At 44.6% G+C, this 22,770-nt stretch overlaps 1 protein-coding gene across 1 annotated transcript in view; it reads left to right on the top strand.

The window, feature by feature from the left end:
• The window catches only part of LOC311237319 (integrin alpha-2-like), a 134,114-nt gene that overhangs the window by 102,250 nt on the left and 9,094 nt on the right, over window positions 1-22,770 (top strand). The window contains exons 16-27 of the mRNA XM_084325138.1: window positions 411-574; window positions 1,307-1,458; window positions 2,567-2,677; window positions 2,789-2,874; window positions 6,047-6,188; window positions 13,432-13,524; window positions 14,000-14,082; window positions 17,400-17,483; window positions 17,899-18,001; window positions 18,787-18,897; window positions 20,305-20,394; window positions 21,370-21,483. Of these exons, the coding sequence (XP_084181264.1) occupies window positions 411-574; window positions 1,307-1,458; window positions 2,567-2,677; window positions 2,789-2,874; window positions 6,047-6,188; window positions 13,432-13,524; window positions 14,000-14,082; window positions 17,400-17,483; window positions 17,899-18,001; window positions 18,787-18,897; window positions 20,305-20,394; window positions 21,370-21,483 (1,333 nt within the window). The remainder of the gene's footprint in view (window positions 1-410; window positions 575-1,306; window positions 1,459-2,566; window positions 2,678-2,788; window positions 2,875-6,046; window positions 6,189-13,431; window positions 13,525-13,999; window positions 14,083-17,399; window positions 17,484-17,898; window positions 18,002-18,786; window positions 18,898-20,304; window positions 20,395-21,369; window positions 21,484-22,770) is intronic.

The following is a 22,770-nucleotide window of genomic DNA, read 5'->3' on the forward strand; positions in this document are numbered from 1 at the left end:
GTTTTTACATTTTGTACATCATATTATGTATAGTGTATACTTTTTTACTGTATGAAGCACAATCCCAGGAGGGTCATACAGAACCAAGCATTTCACTATAATGTACATGTACCTTATATGCAACATATAAAACAAAACTTGAACTTGGAATTTAAAACTTCAAAGTACAACTTAGGTTTGGTAAACATCTCAGTTTTCTCAGTTTCCCAGTACATGAAAGCACATAAGAAGTACAAGAAGCAAGTATAGTCTCAGAAAAGTACATAGGGAGAAATATACTTTTAACACACTTAATATCCTAGAAATATACTTTCAGTACGGAAAAATATAAGTAATTGTGACTTGGGAAGATATGTAGAGCTCAGTGTTATCTAACAGACTAATGTACCCCTCCCCCTTCCAAAATCCAGGTCTAGAGGTGTTGCTGTAGTAACTGCAACGGTGACCTTTGACCCCTCTAAGATCAGTGTCCTCTCTAAAGACTGTCAGCATGGTAACCGGCCAGCTTCCTGCTTCACTGCAACTGTGTGCTTCACTGCCAACTTCTCACCATCACCACCCGTAGGACCGTTGGGTATAAACACACACACACACACACACACACACACACACACACACACACACACACACACACACACACACACACACACACACACACACACACACACACACGCACACACATGCACACACCCAAATACACACACACATGCACACACATGCAAACACACACACACCCATACATACACACACACGCACACACACACACACAACCACACACACACACACATACACATGCACACACACGCACACACACACACACACACATGCACACACACAAACTCACATGCACACACATGCACACACGGACACACACACCCAGACACACACGCATACACACACACATGCAAACACACATGCACACACACACACACACACACACACACACACACACACACACACACACACACCACACCTAAATTATGACAATCTCCCATTTTTCAATATTCAGTCATATCTTCTGTCAGAAGAGTATAATATGATGGAAAATCATATTATCGGATATATTGTTCCTCAGCCGTCCCTAGTGACACAGCTTCAGACGCACTTCACTCTCACTCACATTCATATTGAGATTTAAACTGAACTGTAGGAGTTTGAATAGAGAGAGATGGATATCTTGCATACATGAATATATTTCGTTCTCACTCAATTTGGGGAAAAGTGACAGGCCTGGCGCTCGCTCTTCACACATCCTGTCACTGTCGTATCACACCTCTCACCCTGGTTCGTCATCTCCCTCTCCCAGGCCTGCGCTTTAACCTGACGTTAGACGCTGACCTGCAGTCCCACAGAGTGACCAGTAGAGGGCATTTCACCAGCGGCGAGAGGCAGGAGCAGGGAGAGCTGCGGCTCCAGCTCCAGGCAGAGAAGTGTGACACACACCTAGTATACGTTCAGGTACCGGGAGACGTCCGTCTGTCTGTCTGTCTGTCTATTTTGCTATTGCTTCCACTCCAGGCGATGGGGAGGCAGGATGGCCTAGAGGTAAAGAGGCTGACCGTTAACTGAAAGGTTCAATCCCCGGAACCGACAGTGGTGTGTATTCCAGCTGTGAGCTGGTGACTGAAGGGTGGCTGGTATTACATCTATGGTGCCCACCATCTCTGCCTAAGTGCCCACTGAACCTCAAAACTGCTCCAGGGGTGCTGCACTGCGGGCAACCCTGTGCTCTGACCTCTCTGAGGACTGTGTGTAACTAACTGTGTGTGTGTGTGTGTGTGTGTGTGTGTGTGTGTGTGTGTGTGTGTGTGTGTGTGTGTGTGTGTGTGTGTGTGTGTGTGTGTGTGTGTGTGTGTGTGTGTGTGTGTGTGTGTGTGTGTGTCTGTGTGTGTCTGTCTGTCTGTCTGTCTGTCTGTCTGTCTGTCTGCCTGTCTGTCTGTCTGTCTGTCTGTCTGTCTGTCTGTCTGTCTGCCTGTGTGTCTGTCTGTCTGTCTGTCTGCCTGTCTGCCTGTCTGTCTGTCTGTCTGTCTGCCTGTCTGTCTGTCTGTGTGTCTGTCTGTCTGTCTGTCTGCCTGTCTGTCTGTCTGTCTGTCTGTCTGTCTGTCTGTCTGTCTGTCTGTCTGTCTGCCTGTCTGCCTGTGTGTCTGTATGTCTGTGTGTCTGTCTGTCTGTCTGTCTGTCTGTCTGTCTGCCTGTCTGCCTGTCTGTCTGTCTGTCTGCCTGTCTGCCTGTCTGTATGTCTGTGTGTCTGTCTGTCTGTCTGTCTGCCTGTCTGTCTGTGTCTGTCTGTCTGTCTGTCTGTCTGTCTGTCTGTCTGTCTGTCTGTCTGTCTGTCTGTCTGTATGTCTGTATGTCTGTGTGTCTGTCTGTCTGTCTGTCTGTCTGTCTGCCTGTCTGCCTGTCTGCCTGTCTGTCTGCCTGTCTGTCTGTCTGTCTGTCTGTCTGTCTGCCTGTCTGTATGTCTGTGTGTCTGTCTGTCTGTCTGTCTGTCTGTCTGTCTGTCTGTCTGTCTGTCTGTCTGTCTGTCTGCCTGTCTGTCTGCCTGTCTGCCTGTCTGTCTCTATAGGACGCTCCAGATTTTGTCAGTCCCCTGGCTCTGCGTGTGGATGTAGCTCCATTGGACCCAGAGGCGAGCCCTGTTCTGGACCAGCTCAGCCCCACGGCATGGGCTTTCTCTGTGAGCTCCCGTTTAATGATGACACCCTTATTTCACACACTGAGAGCTCTCTTGGCTTTTATGTTATTCCTCAGGTGCTTTATTGACACAGGACGTCATGTGTCCCACTAGGTTCCTTTCGCCAAAGACTGTGGTCCAGATGACATCTGTCGGAGTGACCTGTCACTCAGAGTCAAGACTGGATATCAGGTCCCCAGGTGAACACACACACACACACCTGTGCACACACACACTGCCACGGACACATGCACACACACGCACACATGCATGCATGCATGCACGCACGCACACACACACACACACACACACACACACACACACACACACACACACACACACACACACACACACAGACAGAAGTTTCTTGTTCTCCAGTAATATCTGTGATCTTTCAATGAAGCCAGCAGGACACACATACAATACACACATACAGTACAACTACAAACACATCATTGCAGTTCAAACATATAACATTTTACCAGGTTGGAATGACAGCCCTACCGTAATCTGTAGAGACATACCATTCAACCCTCTCTGACCTACAAGACATACCTCCAACCCTCTCTGACCTACAAGACATACCTCCAACCCTCTCTGACCTACAAGACATACCTCCAACCCTCTCTGACCTACAAGACATACCTCCAACCCTCTCTGACCTACAAGACATACCTCCAACCCTCTCTGACCTACAAGACATACCTCCAACCCTCTCTGACCTACAAGACATACCTTCAACCCTCTCTGACCTACAAGACATACCCTCCAACCCTCTCTGACCTACAAGACATACCTCCAACCCTCTCTGACCTACAAGACATACCTCCAACCCCCTCTGACCTACAAGACATACCTCCAACCCTCTCTGACCTACAAGACATACCTCCAACCCTCTCTGACCTACAAGACATACCCTCCAACCCTCTCTGACCTACAAGACATACCTCCAACCCTCTCTGACCTACAAGACATACCTCCAACCCTCTCTGACCTACAAGACATACCTTCAACCCTCTCTGACCTACAAGACACACCCTCCAACCCTCTTTGACCTACAAGACACACCCTCCACCAACATTGACAGACATATTGTACAGATGCTTGTTGTCACACATGTCAAACGATGAGTTCCACAGTGACATTCAGTGTAGCCTACATGTATTTCTGTTGAAAGCCTGTTGGGATGTCTCTTATCTATCTCAGATCACTTACTTGAGATATAACCCTTTGGCCGCCCGATATCCCCCAGCGAGGTGCTAAACTCGCCAAGTTCTCGGGTCAATTACTATTTCTATCAAGCTTACTTCATCACCACTAGTTTAGTTATATCCAGTTGATATGAAATGTAAGCATAGTAGAGTTGTTAACCTCTTCTTTGTTTGTAATAAACCGAATGTATGTCTGGGAGAACTCTTATTGCCTATAATAACACTAATATTATTATCATCATTATTATCATCATCATTATCATCATTTTACGAAAGGGCTTGTAATACTGCTCATTTGAAAGCCTGATTGTATTACTTCACCATCACCGCCGCTATCCTCATTTGTGAGGAAAGGTCTGTAATACTGATCATTTGAAAGCTTGGTGATATTACTTCACCATCACCGCCAATATCCTCATTTGTGAGGGAAGGCCTGTAATACTGATCATTTGAAAGTCTGGTCACCGTTTAATAAGTTTTACTACTGCCAATAGTGTAATATTAGCGTACTAACACTTAATCATTATTTGCACGCCCCAGTACCCCTTAGCAATCCGACAGGCCCATCCGTCCGTGGCACCGACCATCCAGTCCTGCAGTAACTAGATCATCCGTTTCCCACAAACTTGACAGAGTCCGTCGGACACAGAGATACCGGAACCCGCAAACAACAAACATTGCCATATGTATATATATATCCTATATATAACTTTAGCTGAAAAGCATTAACCAGCAATTGATTCAATCTGTAACATAGTCACCTCAAAGGAATGCAGGGCGCGGCTGGCATTGCTGGCAGAAAGCAGTCCACGAACTCAATGGATATTTATAAAAAGTTGTTTTTATTTAGAAAGTTACAAAATAGACTGTATTGGAAATGTCCAATTTCAGTTAAAAGAATTATAGAACAAAACATCTCATCTCTAGCATAGCAAAAAACTCTCTTTGTCATTTAGAGCAAATGAGCAAATGAGCTAAAAAAACAAAGCTTCGTCCTAGGGACTCCACTTCGAAAAGTATACAGAACCCGTTCCATACAACGCTAAACGGTTTCTTGTAGCTATAAGAAATGTGTCTTGAAGTAAAAAATGGAAAAACTGCTTGAAAATCTGAAAATCTGACATGGGATCCAGCGAGTTGGTCCTTATATACGGGCTCAATACCTTATTGCTATTGGTCTAAATACAGTGATGTCATTTCTACCATCCAATCAACACACAATTCAGCAAGGATGAACTCCCCTCCCCTTCTAGTTGCCACAGCAACCGGGGAAGCAACGGATCACATCTTTTGGGAAAAACCCTAGGTCTGTTATCTGTTTCTAGCTGGAGCAGAGGCCCCAAGGTCGTAGGCACATTCCTAAGGGGCCCAGCAGTATGGAAGCAATTGCCCTGTGTGATACACAATACAATATATCCTTCTAGCATGAATAGCTTATACGCTTATATATATACATACAGATATATTCATATATATATATATACCTGTACTATTCAATACCCATACACTTTAAACACTGATTGACATGCCCAAACATAATACATGTATCCTGTAGTCTACAGTGTACAATGGTTCTTTGCCTCATGCTTGCATGGCTTTCTCTCCTCTGCCAAGGCAGGCAAGGGTTAATTTTGCAGGCTCCCCTGCTCCAAGGTCACTTTCTTGTCTTCACAGAACTGTGAGCGAAGAGACTTAAGAGACTGACTGTGCCATACCAGCCCAGTATACATCTCACATATAGACACATACAGTAACATATTCTTAGATTTAAAACAGATATATACAATAAACCCTTTATATCATACCAGTGACAGAGAGAACAGGATGTCATTATTAAAAGTGTCATTCGTTGTCAGTGGCACTTCACAATTTCTTACAACTATTCTATCTTACGTCGTCATGAATCAAAACGTTGTTTAAGGCATCCTGAACCATGGGATAAGCACAGAATATGTTTGTTTACACAATTGCAGGCTCTACACGATTGTAAACAACAAAAGTGTAGTAACCGGTCGCTTCCTGGCGTCAGTGTTCCTCTGAGGACAGTTTGTTTATTCAGTGGTGAAAATATACCTTAGAGTTATTTTTCCTCTTCTCTGACTCTCTCCCGAAGCAACATAGTTCACCTTGAAATTGTAATGTTGTTTTTCTGTTATTGTAGCTCATCAAAGATGTTGGTGAGCTTCAAGAACAAGCGGCTGTCTTTCATCGTAACTGTTGGCAACAAGCAGGAGAACGCCTACAACACCAGAGTGACGGCTGACTACTCCTCGAACCTTTACTACGCGTCTGTTACTCTTCCTGTAAGTACACTGGTAACCATAGTGATTAGCCCCACCTCTTTCCCTCACCATACATCAGACCGGCACATCCGGGTACCTTGGCTTTTTTCGTGGCCGCGTCATTTTCTTTTGGGGGGAAACAAAGACACTGTTCCTATTGACCGCCATTGCATTTGACCTGCATTTGGCCTGTCGGCAGAACGCTTACATTGTTGGGAAGGTTTGTTTTGTTAGTGCATCATTGTTAAGTCAAGCAATATTACTTTCCAACACTGGCCACCATTGAGCAAGTCAAGTCAAGTCAAGAGTTTTAATTGTCACGGCATACAAGTATACAATGAAATGCGGGTGGTCTTGCCCGCGACGATGTGCAATACAGTGGTACAACATATAATAGAATCCAATAAAAATACAGTGGTACAACATATAATAGAATCCAATAAAAAGAAAACATTGTGCAATAAACAGGTAACAGGTAACATGGTGTGACATCTCGGTATCTGTACATAGTATTTACAGAGCATATAGGACATGCTAGGTAGCTTTAGTAGTGCAATACACTGTTCCTGTTGTTATACTAATTTAAAGTGGCCTTTCCTCTTGGCCATTAGTGTGCGTGTGTGCGGCATGAGTGTGTGCCCGCTCGTGTTAAAGTGGCTGCTAGTGTGTGAGCGTGCACAGCGTGCGTGTCGTGTGTGTGCTTGTGTGTGCTTGTGTGTGGATAGTTCAGTTTCTGTGGCACTCAATGTTCATTGTTCAAGGCTCTGATGGCCTGGGGGAAGAAGCTGAGCCTAAGCCTCTCCGTCCTAGTAGCTGGGGTTTGCAGGCGTCTGCCTGACCTCAGCAGCTGGAACAGGCTGTTATTGGGGTGGTGGGGGTCTTTCATTATTCTGCAGGCTCTGGATTTGCACCTCTTGTTGTATAGAACCTGCAGGGGAGGTAGCGCAATACCCGTGGTACGCTCGGCTGAGCGCACCACTCTCTGTAGGGCCTTCTTGTCCTGTGCCGTGCTATTTCCATACCAGGCAGTGATGTTTCCGGTCAAGATGCTCTCTACAGCTCCTGAGTAGAAGGACTGGAGTATCTTCCCAGGTACTCTGAACTTCCTTAACTGTCTCAGGTGGTAGAGGCGCTGCTTCGCTTTCTTTACTACTGTGTCTATGTGTGTTGACCATGTCAGATCCTCTGAGATGTGGACCCCCAGGTACTTAAAGCTGCTCACCCTGTCCACGGTAGCCCCGTTAATCATCAGTGGTGTGTGTGTCTCCTGCTGTCCTCTCCTATAATCCACGATCAGCTCCTTGGTTTTACCAATGTTCAGGAGCAGGCTGTTGTCCTGGCACCAGCGTTCCAGTACCTCAACCTCCTCCCGGTAGGCCTTCTCGTCGTTGTCCGAGATCAGCCCCACCACCACCGTGTCGTCTGCGAACTTCCCTATGGAGTTGGAGCTTAACTTGGCCACACAATCGTGTGTGTAGAGTGAGTACAGCAGGGGGCTTAGAACACAGCCCTGGGGGGACCCGATGCTCAGGGTGATGGTGTTGGAGGTCTGACCCCCCACCCTGACCGCCTGGGGTCTTTCACTCAGAAAGTCCAGTACCCAGGCGCTCAGGGCGGAGCTCAGACCTAGCTCGATCAGCTTGTCCACCAGTCTGGTGGGGACTATGGTGTTGAACGCTGAGCTGTAGTCAATGAACAACAGTCTCACATAGCCCCCCTTCTGACGGTCAAGGTGGGAGAGAGTGCTGTGCAGTACCTGGGAGACCGCATCGTCAGCATTCACACTGTGAGGGAATTTAACCCCGATCAATGAGTGTAGAGACAGTCAGGTAGACTCAGTTCATAAGGTTTATTAGCTTACATGGAACTCAGGAGAATTGGCGTGGAGAGACAGGAGAAACTGACCGGCAGGAGAAACCACTCAGAATTGGTCAGGGCAGAGCAGGTAAGGCTCAGCACTGCAGGCCAGACAGAAGATGGTATGAAGCTGTTCCATGGGACCGGTTGAGACAGAGACAGAGGTTAAAAAGGTTCTCCCATGTCTGCAGAAAAGACATGGGAGCAAATAGACATCCTAACTAAACTAGACAGATTAATCTAAGGGTCAGTCCCCGACCAGGTGAGATCAGGGTAGGTTGAAGGAGAGAGAGAAAAGATGGGTCTTAAGCAGGGATTTAAAAGCTTCGACAGAGCAGGCGCCCCTGATGATGGCAGGTAATTGGTTCCACAGGTAGGGAGCACGGTAGACAAAGGCTCTGTGGCCGGCGGATTTCTTTTTAACTCTAGGAATCGATAAAAGCCCAGCATATTTTTTTTTATCCAAATTTTTCTCCTATTTTTTCTATTTTTCTCCCATCCCAATTTAGCCGTGCCAATTCTCCCCTCCCCTGTCTTGAACGTTGCTCGCATGTGCCCCCCACTGGCCAGTTGTAGGGAGGATAGAAGCCTTGCATCACATGCCCCCTCCGATACATGTGGAGGCAGCCTGTCACATCTTTTCACCTGCCAGCGCGGACTCTCAGTGGCGAGGTGTAACGTGTGGGAGGCTCACACTACCCCCGCCATTTTCCTGTCTCTGCTGTGCAGGCGTCCCCCAACCGACCTGTAGGAGTCGCTGTCCACAACGTCCAGATTACCACCCATCGACTTCCACCCGCTAACTCTGCCAATTGAGTTAGTATGGCGGCCGGCCCAAGCTGGAGGCAACGCAGACAGCCGGAGTCGAACCCGGTGTCTTTTGAAAGCCCCGCATTTTGTGAGTGCAGAGCATGAGCGGGCGAGTATCGAGAGATGAGGTCGGATAGATAGAGCGGTGCGAGCCCATTTAAAAAAAATTGTTGAGGAGTAGCACTTTAAAGTCAGATCTGGCTTGAATAGGAAGCCAGTGTAAGGCGGACACAACTGGTGTGATGTGATAACATTTTCTAGTTTTAGTTAGTATCCGTGCAGCCGCATTTTGCACGAGTTGAAGATTCTTGATGCTTGAATTAGGTAGGCCTGAAAAAGTGCATTACAGTAGTCTAGACGTGATGAGACAAAAGCATGAATTAGGGTTTCAGCATCAGCCAGAGTTAAAATGGGGTGAATTTTTGCGATATTACGAAGATGGAAGAAGGCAATTTTGGTGACATTTTTTATATGTGCATTAAATGAGAGGGAGGGATAAAAAATTACTCCGAGGTGGAGCTCTGAGATACATGACAAGTATCAAAGTTGAGGGAGATGTCCTCAAACAGGCCTCTGTGGTTTGGGGGGCCAACAATTAACATCTCAGTTTTATCTGCATTAAGGAGTAGAAAGTTTTGCCAGGTGGGAGAGACAATTGGATTGGATGGGGGGGGGGGGTCTGAGTTAGGAGATGGAGAGGGGGCAATTTACGTATTGCTGGCCTGATGTACACAGTGGTATCCATAGCGATTATCTCTGCTTCTTACCCTCACCATACACTAGAAGTGTAACGTTCCCCAGGTTGCTGCGCCATCCTGTGGACTAATTCAGGTGGTGCTTTGTTCCCTGATCACCATTTTGTGTCATGTTATTATTATCAATTTGTTGTCTGTGCATTTGATGTCTGTCTTGTCTGTGATGTTACACTCCCTGGTCTAATGTCTCTCCTGTCTGTGTTGGTCTTGTGATCTGGTTTAGTGTTGTTATATTGTGTGTATTTATATTTCAACCTTGTAATGTTTCTGTGTCACTGTTCTTCCCAGCTGAGTCTAATTACCCAATTACCCTCCTGTGTCAATCAGTGTCTGTAGATATGCCTGTGAGTTCCCTGTCTTCCCTGTCACGTCATTACTCATGTTACCTTGTTCCTGTCGTGTTGTTCATGTGTTGTCAAGCCGTTCGCTGTTCACCTTTTTTATAAGTAAATTATCTGTTCTTGTCAAAGTCTCTATCGCTCCTGTCACGGAGGATAGTTTCTTTTATAGTGTTTTTGTTTTGTAGGGCAATTAGCTTGTGAGAAGGATTGCTCTACCTCTATATTTTTGAGCTACTCTTTATGTCATTAAAGAAGCATTGCTCACTTTTCAATACTCAACACCTGCCTTCGTCTATCCTCTGCTGGTCTGCTGGTTTGGGTTCCTCTCTATCAGTGGTGCGTTATTGAAATCAACTGGGATTGCACGCACCTAATGGCGCGCGTGCGCGCGCTCCCGCGAATGCGCATTTAATGTCCCCTTGCTTGAGCACAGACTACAGACAGTGCCTAATTGCCTCTACGAATGGAATGTAACACATGTCATTCACAACAAGTTAGGTGTGAATGTATCTGAGAACGTATTTAACACACCTAGTACCCTATCCCCCCCCCTCACAGTAAGCTGTGGTGTTCCACAAGGAAGCATACTAGGTCCGCTACTGTTCCTAATTTATGCAAATGACATGTCGTCAGCTTGTGACTGCAACTTGTTCCTGTTTGCGGACGACTCAGCCCTGCTGGTCTCTGACAAGAACAAGTTACAGGTTGAAAAAACCCTCAGCTCAGAACTAGGCAAAATCTGCATATGGCTCGCTGATAACAAACTATCATTACACATGGGCAAAACAGAGTCCATTCTCTTCGGTTCAAATAACAAACTCAGCAAGACCGACGGCTTCTCAGTTACAAATACTAGAGGCAAATCTTTCCTGTGACAAAATGGCATCCAATGTAATAAAAAAAGTCAACCAACGAACTCGATTCTTGTACCGGATCTCCTCACTGGTAAACAAGAATATCCTGAAGACTCTAGCAGGAGCACTCATTCAAGGGTACTACGACTATGCTTGCACCTCATGGTACCAAAGCACCTCAAAGGCGCTAAAAACAAAATTACAAACATCTCAAAACAAACTGGTCAGACTACTGCTTCAAGTTTCAAGTTTCTTTAAGTTTCTTTAATAGTTGTCATACAGAAGTACAGAATACTTTCATACAAAATGCTTCTTACTGTTACGCTCCAGAGACTGTGCTAGACAAGATAGTATCAAATAACATAGTATAGCATGTAATTTAGAAGAAGAAAATGTGGTCACAGTGTTCGGTATAGACATATGTACAATGTTCTGAGTTACCATATAATATACAATACTATGCAGTGTACTAATGTACAGTACTATATAGTGCAAAGCAGAAATGGGATGAGGTACAATTTAGGTACAATTTACAGTAAGGTGTACGAGTTGTAGTGCAATCCTTCATCAATAAATATAAAGTGTGGGGAGTGGGTGCTACAGTGTGTTTGTTTAAAGTGGGTGTGTGCTATAAAGTGTGTGGAGTGGGTGCTACAGTGTGTTTGTTTAAAGTGAGTGTGTGCGTGTGGATGTGTGTGCTATGTGCGTTTGGTGGTTGTTGTTGTGTAGTGTTCATTGTTCGTTTAGCAGCCTGATGGCCTGGGGATAGAAGCTTCTTCTGAGTCTTTCTGTGCTCGCCTTGAGACTCCGGTATCGCTTGCCTGACCGCAGCAGTTCAAAGAGGCAGTTGTTCGGGTGACTGGAGTCTTTAATGATTCTCTTAGCCTTGCCCTTGCAACGCTTGTTGTAAATGTTCTGGAGGGTGGGGAGCCCCCCTCCAATTGTGCGTTCGGCTGAACGTGTCACTCTTTGTAGTCTGCTTCGGTCTTGTGCAGTGCTATTCCCAAACCAGGAGGTGATGTTGCCGGTCAAGATGCTCTCTATTGTACATGAGTAGAAGTTCTTAAGGATCTTCTGACTGACTTGGAACTTCCTTAGGCGCCTGAGGAAGTAGAGGCGTTGTCGTGCCTTCTTCACAACACTGTCAATGTGTGTGGTCCATGTCAAGTCCTCGGATATGTAGGCTCCGAGGTACTTAAAGCTGTTGACTCTCTCAACCGGTGCCCCATCGATGCTGAGGGGGCTGTAGTCCTTGACCCCCGACCTCCTGAAGTCCACAATCATCTCCTTTGTTTTGCTGACGTTCAGGGAGAGGCTGTTTTCCTGGCACCATCCCGCCAGGACCTTGACCTCTTCCAGGTAGGCCCTCTCGTCGTTGGCAGAGATCAGGCCCACCACCACTGTGTCGTCAGCAAATTTGATGATTGTATTGCTTGACCTTACTCCTAGAACCCACCTCACCCCTGCCCACTTTGACAACCTAGGATGGCTTAGAGTAGACGACAGAGTACAGCAACTTGCAATGGGCCTGGTCTACAAGATACACTACACGACCAAGGTACCCATGTACATGTCAAAATACTTCCCAAAGGTCAGTGAATACCACGATCACAACACCAGAGGGAGCTCCACAAATCATGTTAAACCCAGATTCGGCTCAAACAAGGGACTAAACACGTTTCGCAATTATGCCACATCAATGTGGAACGCCCTACCCAAAGCTGTAAAGGAATGTGAATCACTACCCACTTTCAAAAACACTCTCAAAAAACACCTAAGGGAGACTGCAACTCGAAACTGGCCCCTGTAAATGTCCGAACACAACCCCCTCCAATGTACAGTAAATTACCAAGTATGGTCTTGTCAATAATCCAATGTACAGTTTTGTTTGTACAGTTATACAGTGTCCCCCACCCACCCCTCCTACCCAACCTCCCCCCCCCCCCACTCCTACCAAACCCCCCCCCCCCCACCCACCCAACCACCTCCAATGTACAGTCCCCCCCCACCCCCACCTACCCAATCCAATGTACAGTTTCTACGTCAAATGTATATACTCTTTTTTCTGGATTCTTTTGTATCACACACAGTACTGTAATTGCAAATCTGGTATGTCATAAATGTATAGATGTAGCAGTACTGTCTATCTGTATGTCATGTATGTCATATATGTTACGATGAATTGAAAATGGGGGACCCTGATGTAAACAAGATGAAAGTCTTTCTCTGGTCTGCATCCCCTTAACAATTGTATGTATTGAGCTGTACTGTACTGTACCCATTCTGCAATCTGTTAATAAAGTTTTCAATCAATCAATCAAAACCTGACGACCGGCGCTATTGATATGCAAATAGTGGGTACTTATCTGGGGTTGCACGTAGTGCACCCCCGTCCCATGAAGAACGCATGCCTGCTCTCTATCCACCATTATCATGCCCCACCGTAACAAGAAGGGCAGTGACTGCCTGCTGCTAAGCTGTTTATTTACTCCTCCTGCGTTGACCATATTCACACGGTGGTCATTTTGCTCTCATGTCATGCTCAGGTTGGGCTCTTTTCCACCCTGTTCCCACCTGTGGACCTTAACCTGTACTGAACTAGCTGTGCTGTATATGATCATATCTCTTGTGTTTCTCACGGTTTCAGAGTGATGGTTCAGATGTGAAGTGTTCTTCCATCAGCGAGTCTCAGAGCCTCTCGTGTCAAGTTGGATATCCTGCTCTCGCAGAAAATGAAGAGGTTGGCCTCACAATGTGTATACACACACACACACACACACACACACACACACACACACACACACACACACATACACACACACACACACACACACACACACACACACACACACACACATGCACACACACACACACACACACACACACACATGCACACACACACACACACACACACACACACATGCACAAACACACACGCCTTAGATATTTCCTAAAATTTTACAATTAAGAAGGAGGATTCGTTTAATAATTGTGCAAACAAAGGAGATTGCTGTGTGGAGTAACTCAGAAATGTTCAGAGTTTTCAGAAATAATTTAACTTGGACAGTGGTTCTTATGGATTTCTCAGTACCATACCAATAATATATTATTAAGCCCGCTGAAGGAAAAGTGTTTTTTCATGCTCATGTTAATCTGTTGAGTGATCCTGCTTCATAACAACCCCTGATCTGCCTTCACTCTCCTGTTGCTTCCAGGTCACCTTTGTGATGAACTTTGACTTCAACCTGAATGAAAAACCTCTACAAAGTGACGCTACGGTCAAATTCACTGCTCTCAGGTCTGTTAACTCTCTTCTACACTATGCTAACTCTCTTAAATCTCTTGAGACCCACTCCTATTCGGGCTCCATCAAAGCGAAGCAGGCTATTATTCACTGTCCTCACTCCACGATGGTGGAACGAACTTCCGACAGCTGAAGCCCACCCAATTATCCACCATCGACTAAAACACACTTCTTCAATTGTTTACTATTATGTACCTTACCACTATGTAATATGTTACTATCCTTATACTACTACCTATCATGCTAATAATGTCTATACTACTATGCACTCAAGAGTGTAACACTCAAGTTCGACACTATTTGACGAACAATAACTTACCCTTGGCCTCCAGAGATGTACCCTTCCTGCTGACTTGTCGTTCACAATTTGTAAGTCTCTCTTTTAATAAACGCGTCAGTGTTGCTTAAACCACTGGCCTGGAATGGGAAACCAGAATGGGTCATGGGATTGTTTCTTGTGGGCCTCCGTTTGATAATAGTAGTAGTGTTGTTAACCCTTTCACTGCCACACGACAGAAGGTTAACCCTTTAATATCACACAACCGAACCGGCTGTTGTGTGGCAGTGAAAAGGTTAACCTTATGTGAATTGTCGCAGTGAGTGCAGCAGTGAAAGGGTTAAATGCACCTGGGTTCCAGACTGAGACTGTTATTTAGTCACGTTCCTAGCCTGAAAAGGTTAAAGAACCCCTGAAAGAACCATTAAATGATTTAAATGATTAAATTAAATGATTATCTCTGTGATTGATCACACATGGTACACTAGAATGACACGTATCTAACTATAATAACTGTAAATTGATTCTCTTATTTATCAATATCTTGAGACATGTCTATGTTGGTGTCTCGTCTCTGAGCGGATCTCGGCCTGTCTGTCCGACATCTCCGCCTGGATGACGACCAACCACCTCAAACTGAACCTAAGCAAAACAGAATTGCTCCACCTGCCGGCCAAATCCTCCGCCCTGACCGACCTTTCCATCACAGTCGAGAATGCAGCTGTGACCGCGTCCCCGACCGCCAAGAACCTTGGTGTTGTCCTCGACGACCAGTTGAACTTCTCTGCTCACATCGCAGCGACAACCAGAACCTGCCGATTCCTCCTGAGCAACGTCAGAAGGATCCGCCCCTTCCTGACAAAAGAAGCCACCCAACTCCTCGTCCAATCAACAGTCATCTCCCGCCTCGACTACTGCAACGCACTGCTCGCTGGCCTCCCGGCCACTGCCACTAAGCCTCTTCAACTCATTCAGAACGCAGCGGCCCGCCTGATCTCAAACCTACCGAAGTCGGCCCATGTCACCCCACTTCTTAGGGACCTGCACTGGCTCTCCATTGCTGCACGAATCCGCTTCAAGGCCCTCGACCTAGGATACCGTGCCCTCAAGACCCCTACGCTCTGCATCTTCTGGCCGCCTCAGACCTACTCCTATCCAAGCTCCGGGAGGGTCATCAAATAGAAGTCGCCTATTCTCAGTGTAACTGAGGGGTACAATTCCCTGACTGTATTGATAAGTATGGTATCATTAAACCACTACCGCTTGTACTTTAACTTCTGGCCATCCAGTACATGATATAGATATGATGAACACTTTCCCACCTGATGAAACGAAGTCCACACAAATGTATAAATCGAATATTTTATATAGCAAAGGGTATATACAACGTTCACTTAATGACATTTATGATTTGAAATGCACTTGTAAGGCAAATGAGTATTCGTAGGTAAATCAACATTGAATGTCCAATCTCTGGTTACGCAGGGAGCAAGTATACAACCTGGTTCTTTAGGGAACTATAGCGATGGTACTTAAATGATTATAGCTGGATACACTAAAGGGGGGTCCCGCTGGTTGTAAGACAGTAGGGGGGGGGGGTTAGGAGAGCCGCTGGCGGTATCCCATCTGGCCGACGATTTCTTGGGAGAATTCAGAGTGCTGAACACGGTGCCCACAGAACCTCGGTCCGCAGATGAATACAGCTGGGCCCTCTGGTGGACGGTAGCTGCCGGTCCACAACGAAGAGACGTGAGGCGACCTCACTCGGGGTAGAGCGCCGTCTCACCTGGACTCCTCTCGGGGGGGTAGTTCCAACACTCAGCAGTGTTGGCCGTTATCCATGGCATAATCAAAGCACCCAAAGCACGTAGATAATCCAAGCCGTGTAGGGCTCGACGTCGTCCGGGTGAAGTAATCCAATGTACAGGTCCACTCGTCCTGGCCCGGAGCTCCTCGGATGCAAGCACCACACGTGGTCTGCCCAGCCTGGTTAAGACTCCAGATAACGTCAGGAACGATGGGGGTACTGCTCACTTTATAACTCTAACCGAACGATGCACCATACATAATAGACTATTATTAACTTAATAGAAATACGTCCCACTCGACGGTATAGTGCCAAACTATGACAATTCAACTATTAATCCACACGATGTCTCAATGCCTATTCTGAGGCCAAGTAGGCCATACTGCACCACACGTGCGTCGTGGGTGAGGCTTCACGTCTGTTACTAGGTTGGAGGGTAAAGGACTAATGGACTAAAAGAAAGTTCTACTTTACTTGCGCCATATATATATGCGCTGTGAACAAATAGTACCATTCGTATTTCGCCAGACGTATTCCTACGCGGAACCGGGCTTGTAACGACATGTTCGTCGGCACGATTGAACTTGAACCAAGGGGCTTGGCTGCTGGCGCCAGGTTCTCGTCCAATGGTAGAATGAAACTATTATGGGCTGTTAGTAGACTAAAGGGATATTCAGTGTATATGTACAAGGAATATACAGGGGATATCAAACGATATACAAATACTATTAAATATATATCCATAAATAAATATATATATTCGGTTTAATCTGATCCTTCACAACACTCAGTCCTTGCCCCACAATGGTGGAATGAACTACCCACCCCAGTTAGGACAGCCGAAACACGTCCAATCTTTCGCCGTCGACTAAAGACGCACTTCTTCAACCATTATCTGAATTAAAAAAAAAAACGAACTAACCTTACTGTCATGCACTTGTCCTAATAAACTAACCTACACTGTAGCACTCAACACTTTGATGAACATTGTTGCTCAGCTGATAGAGTTGTGCCCTTCCTGATGGCTTGTCGTACAGAACATGTAAGTCGCTTTGGATAAAAGCGTCAGCTAAATGACAAAATGTGTGTGACTGAAACTTTGAAAAACCATATAGCCGTAACTACGCTGTGTTCTGTAGTTTGTCGTTTTTGTTCCGTCTATCTCTGTGGTCAAACCTGTCTTGATGTTGTTGATAATAATAATGTGTTTTTCTGTTTTGTCTCCAGTGACAGCACAGAGAGCCAGCCGTCAAACAACCAGGTGTCCCTGACCATCCCTGTCCTCTACAACTCTGATATTGCCCTGTCCAGGTAGGACTAATACATAACCCTGTCCAGGTAGGACTAATACATAACCCTGTCCAGGTAGGACTAATACATAACCCTGTCCAGGTAGGACTAATGAATACATAGCCCTGTCCAGGTAGGACTAATACATAACCCTGTCCAGGTAGGACTAATGAATACATAGCCCTGTCCAGGTAGGACTAATACATAGCCCTGTCCAGGTAGGACTAATACATAGCCCTGTCCAGGTAGGACTAATACATAACCCTGTCCAGGTAGGACTAATACATAGCCCTGTCCAGGTAGGACTAATAAATAGATACACTATCAAGAGAGTATGATTATTGTGACTAAGTGACTTATCTATCTGTGTTTTCATTATTGCTACTAGTTTGGTTGTGTTTATGTGCCTGTGTGTGCGTGTTGTGTGTGTCCCTAGAGAATCCAACATGAACTTCTATGTGGTGGATGGACAGAGAGAGGTGAAGACGGCCATTACCTCTTTAGATGACATCGGCCCCGAGTTCAACTTCGTCATCAAGGTATAACCCTGCACCACACACTGGATAGACAAAGAGATCTGAACACAGTCAGTCAGGGTGTAGACTATTAAGAAAGGATAACTGGAGTACACAGACATATTGAGCCTGTATTTCTGATGCACTGTTGCGCTGTCCTGCTCCTGAGAAAAGACTCTGTTACAGAAGAGTCTGGTGTTTCCTGACCCTTCCTGTCCAGCTTGTTTAGGGGGGAAATGTTCGCAGCCCTGAATTCTATTAGAATTCTTGGCCAAAAGATTTCTAAAAATGTGAAACATGAATTCAGTGAATTCTGACCCAAGTAAAAATAAAGGTATAAAAAGTATATCTAAGTATATTTTCTGAAAGTACTTTTTATGTATTCAGAAAGTATACTAAACTTGTGTCAAATTGAAACCACTTACATTGTACTTAGTGTGTTAAGTTGTACTTAAATGTATTGAAATGATGTACTTTTGCTTACCAAAATAGTACACTTTTAATAAATTGACTAAAGTACAACTTAAGCTACAATGTAATCTAAATTTTTTGTTTTAACTGTACTGAGATTACATTTACAGCATATTAATGACTATCATGCAAAAAATTTGCTTTGAATTAGTACATGAAAGCACATAAGAAGTACCAAAACGCATTGCAGGTATACTCTCAGAAAAGTATATATGGGTAGAAATATACTACCCATACTCAGTACAGTATTAAAATACCTTTACCTACATTTAGCAACAAGGAAAATAGTTAAACACAGTAGTTGTGCATTGTGTTGCTCATTGTCTTCTTGCCTCCAGATCTCCACAGGGAACTTCCCCGTCGCTCTGAGCTTCCTGACCGTCTCTCTGCCCTCGGACACCAAGGCAGGCAACCCTCTGCTCTATGTGACCGGAGTCAAGACACAGCCAGTGAGTTCACCCACAATACAGCAGTGTGTTGTTAATGTGTGTACTTGTTTTATTGGGGGTGTATGTGGTTTAAAGTAGTGTGACCAGACATGTTGTTAGTGTGTGTACTTGTTTTATTGGGGCTGTATGTGGTTTAAAGTAGTGTGACCAGACATGTTGTTAGTATATGTACTTGTTTTATTGGGACTGTATGTGGTTTAAAGTGCAGTACTTCTGTCCTCAACTGCAGCCTCAACGCTGCTCACTCCTGATCATGTCACAGTCAGGGCCTATGGGGCCTATGGGGTGCAGACTAGTCAACTGCCTCTCCCCCCTCTAGTTTCACCCTTGATGGTTGTTCTATTGAGGTTATTGAAAGGTACAAATACCTTGGCATCTGGCTGGACAAGAATCTAGATTTTAAACATCATATTGATGCTTTAATAAAAAAAACTTAAATTCACAGTTGCTTTTTTCTATAGGGTTAACTCATGCTTGTCCCCCACCTCCCGGAAACAAGTGGTTATGGCCCTTTTTTTGTCACAACTAGACGACTGGCGACATAGTTTATAGATTTGCTTGTCCTACTGCCTTAGCCAAACTCGATCCGCTTTATCATGCCGCTCTGAGATTTATCGGCAATTCACCTTATAGGACGCATCACTGTACACTCTATTCACTAATTGGTTGGACTTCACTGGCTACACACAGGTTGCAGCACTGGTATGTTTTTATATATAAGGCTGTTCTTGTAAACTTCCATGGTACATCAGTTCCAAGCTTGAATTAATTCAAAACTCGCTCAACCTCAGATCCAGCACCTGGATGCACTTTAAAATACCGCCCGTGTGGACTGAGGCAAGTAAAAGAAGCCTATTTTATTTTGGTCCTTGGTCCTGGAATGACCTCCAGACACGTCTCAAACTGGCCTCTCCGATCTCCTTGTGTTGTTTTAAACTAAACATATCGGAAATCCTTTCCACCTGCTGCTCCTGCTTTGATGTTGAATGGAAAATGTTGGTTGATTGTTATTGTTTTATTGTGCTTGTATTTTTTTTTAAACTGAATTTGACTTTTCATTTAAAATATCGGTTGTATGGTAGTCTACTGTATGTGTATTGTGTCTTGTTATGTATGTTTTGTCATAATTTGAGCTTGCCTTCTTGGCCAGATCACCCTTGAAAAAGAGACCTGGGTTTTTATTTTCTGGTTAAATAAAGGTTTGATGATTATTTTAAAAACAGATAACTGGTGGTTATCTGTCCAAATACCCTGCACCCTGGCATGCCCAACAGAATGAAGCTGACAATGTACACGTTATGACCTTATAGTCATTATCATTTCACATCAAAAGTAAGAGTTAAATACTGAAAATAACCAAAAGAAACATGTTCTTGTTGTTGTTGACCTTTGCCCTTTTCCCTCCAGAGCAGTGATGTCAGTTGTGATGTCAAGATCGCCCAGAGACCAAGCTCTGCCTCCTTCTATAAAGAGAACCTCCTCAGCACAGAACGACTGGTGAGTCTGTGTGTGTGTGTATTCCCTACCACTAAACCAGAGAGAAGGAAGGGGGCAGGGGTCAACCTGCCTAAATTAACTGAAAACTTACAAAAGAGACCTTGCTGTTTCAGCAGGAACATTTAGTGTCACATAGATTAAATGCTGTTTCAAAAGCTTTGCCACCCAGGGGAGGTAGGTGATGGACACTGGTGTGGTCCTCACTCGTTGGCCAAGCCACAAAGTCAAGAATCACTATGTCTACGAAAGTCGATGACCACAAGAAATATATACCTTTCTTTTTTTCATCTTATTTGAGGTTAGGGTTAGGCGTGAGGTCCTTGATAAAGTGTTAAAGGTGCTATAGATAATATGCCGCCATTAGATGACGCACTAAAGCACCAGTCATGTATCGAATCAGGTGCATTCCAAGAAGGGAGGGGATGCATGCCTGCAACATGTAAACAACATTAATTGTAAATGATTACTCTACGCAAGAAATGTATCCATAGCGTCTTTGGGTTCTTGAAAAGTGCTATATAAATCAAATTAATTATATCACATTTAAGGGAAGGGTAAGATTCATAAACATATTCAATTATGAAGAGTTCTGGCTTTACAGCTTGGAAAAGCACTGACACTCTGGTATATACCAATATAAATGGCTGCTTTTTTATATAGCGCTTTTATCCAAAGCGCTTTACAATTTTGTTACTCACATTTTTTTACCCATTCACTCGCACATTCACACACCGACAGAGGAGGCAACCATGCAAGGTGCCAACCTGCTCATCAGGAGCAATTATGGGTTAAGTGTCTTGCTCAAGGACACATCGACACGCTGCCCGGGAGGAGCGGGAATCGAACCGGGAACCTCCGGATTGCCAGACGACTGCTCTACCTCCTGAGCCACTGTCGGGATGTGTGCTGGGTCCTGAGTCTGACCGGCTATGTTTGTCATCCTTTTAATACCTTGTGTTCTCTTCCTGTCTGCAGGACTGTCACACGGCCTCTTGCCAGCCAATCAAATGTGTCCTGAAGGACATGACCATCAAGAGTGATTTCTATGTCAACATGACCACACGCATATGGAACGGAACTTTCGCCACGGTAAACACACTCTAGCCAGTAAAAGCATCTGTGATGAATGTCCAGTAATGTATAGAGTTATAATGAAGAAAAGCTGTTATGACAGCTAATGATCAAAATCACAATTACTTTGAATTGTAGTGGTTACAATTATTTATAGCTGCCTGCATGTTATAATCACAGTTAGTTATAATCATAGTGGTTATACAGTAGCTCTTTATAACTACTGGTATGTTTTTATCACAGTTAGTTATAACCATATAGTGGTTATAGCTCTTTATAGCTACTGGCATGTTTTAATCACAGTTAGTTATAACCATAGTGGTTATAGCTCTTTATAGTTATAACCATATAGCTCGTTATAGATGTCTGTATGTTTTAGTTAGTTATAACCATAGTGGTTATAGCTCTTTATAGCTACTGGCATGTTTTAATCACAGTTAGTTATAACCATAGTGGTTATAGCTCTTTATAGATGTCTGTATGTTTTAATTAGTTAGTTATAACCATAGTGGTTATAGCTCTTTATAGCTACTGGTATGTTTTAATTAGTTAGTTATAACCATAGTGGTTATAGCTCTTTATAGCTACTGGTATGTTTTAATTGGTTAGTTATAACCATAGTGGTTATAGCTCTTTATAGCTACTGGTATGTTTTAATTAGTTAGTTATAACTGTAACTGAGGGGTACAATTCCCTGACTGTATTAAAGAGTATGATATATTAAACCACTACTAGTTATGTACTTTAATTACTGGCCATACAGTACATGAATATATATGGTGAACACCCACACAAGAATACGGCATTGACACATAAAGTACTATTTGGAGGGTATTTATTATTATTAAGCAACGTTAGGTTACAGATTGAGAATTAGGCTTGCGCTTGTATGGCGAAGAACACACGTAAAGTCAGTCAAGAGCATAAGTCAATGAGAATAGTATGAATACTAGGATGGGTCTAAACTGACGCCACCTGTGGTATAGCAATTACATAGGGCACACTGGTACCAGCTGGAGACACTGGGGGGTTCCCTCCGGGTGTAAGGCCGGTAGGGGTAGAGGAATGTTCGGGTACAAAGTCTGGGTCAACGAGGAATAACGAGGCTCCAGATACAGGAGCCGGTGCATGTACTCCCTTGATCAGCAGACAAAGCAACAGCTATAATCCAGTATGCTCGAATAGCATTGACGACAGCTAGCCAGCCTCTTCCTAGAGGCGGGCCCGAGTGATGATCCTCACGGGGGTAAATCCCAAACGACAGTGGGATCGACGGTTCTCTGCTCCAGCGGTCACGGTCCCAAA

The sequence above is a fragment of the Notolepis coatsorum genome, assembly GCF_963971535.1.
Source record: "Notolepis coatsorum genome assembly, chromosome: 11".
Classification (NCBI taxonomy): Eukaryota; Metazoa; Chordata; class Actinopteri; order Aulopiformes; family Paralepididae; genus Notolepis; species Notolepis coatsorum.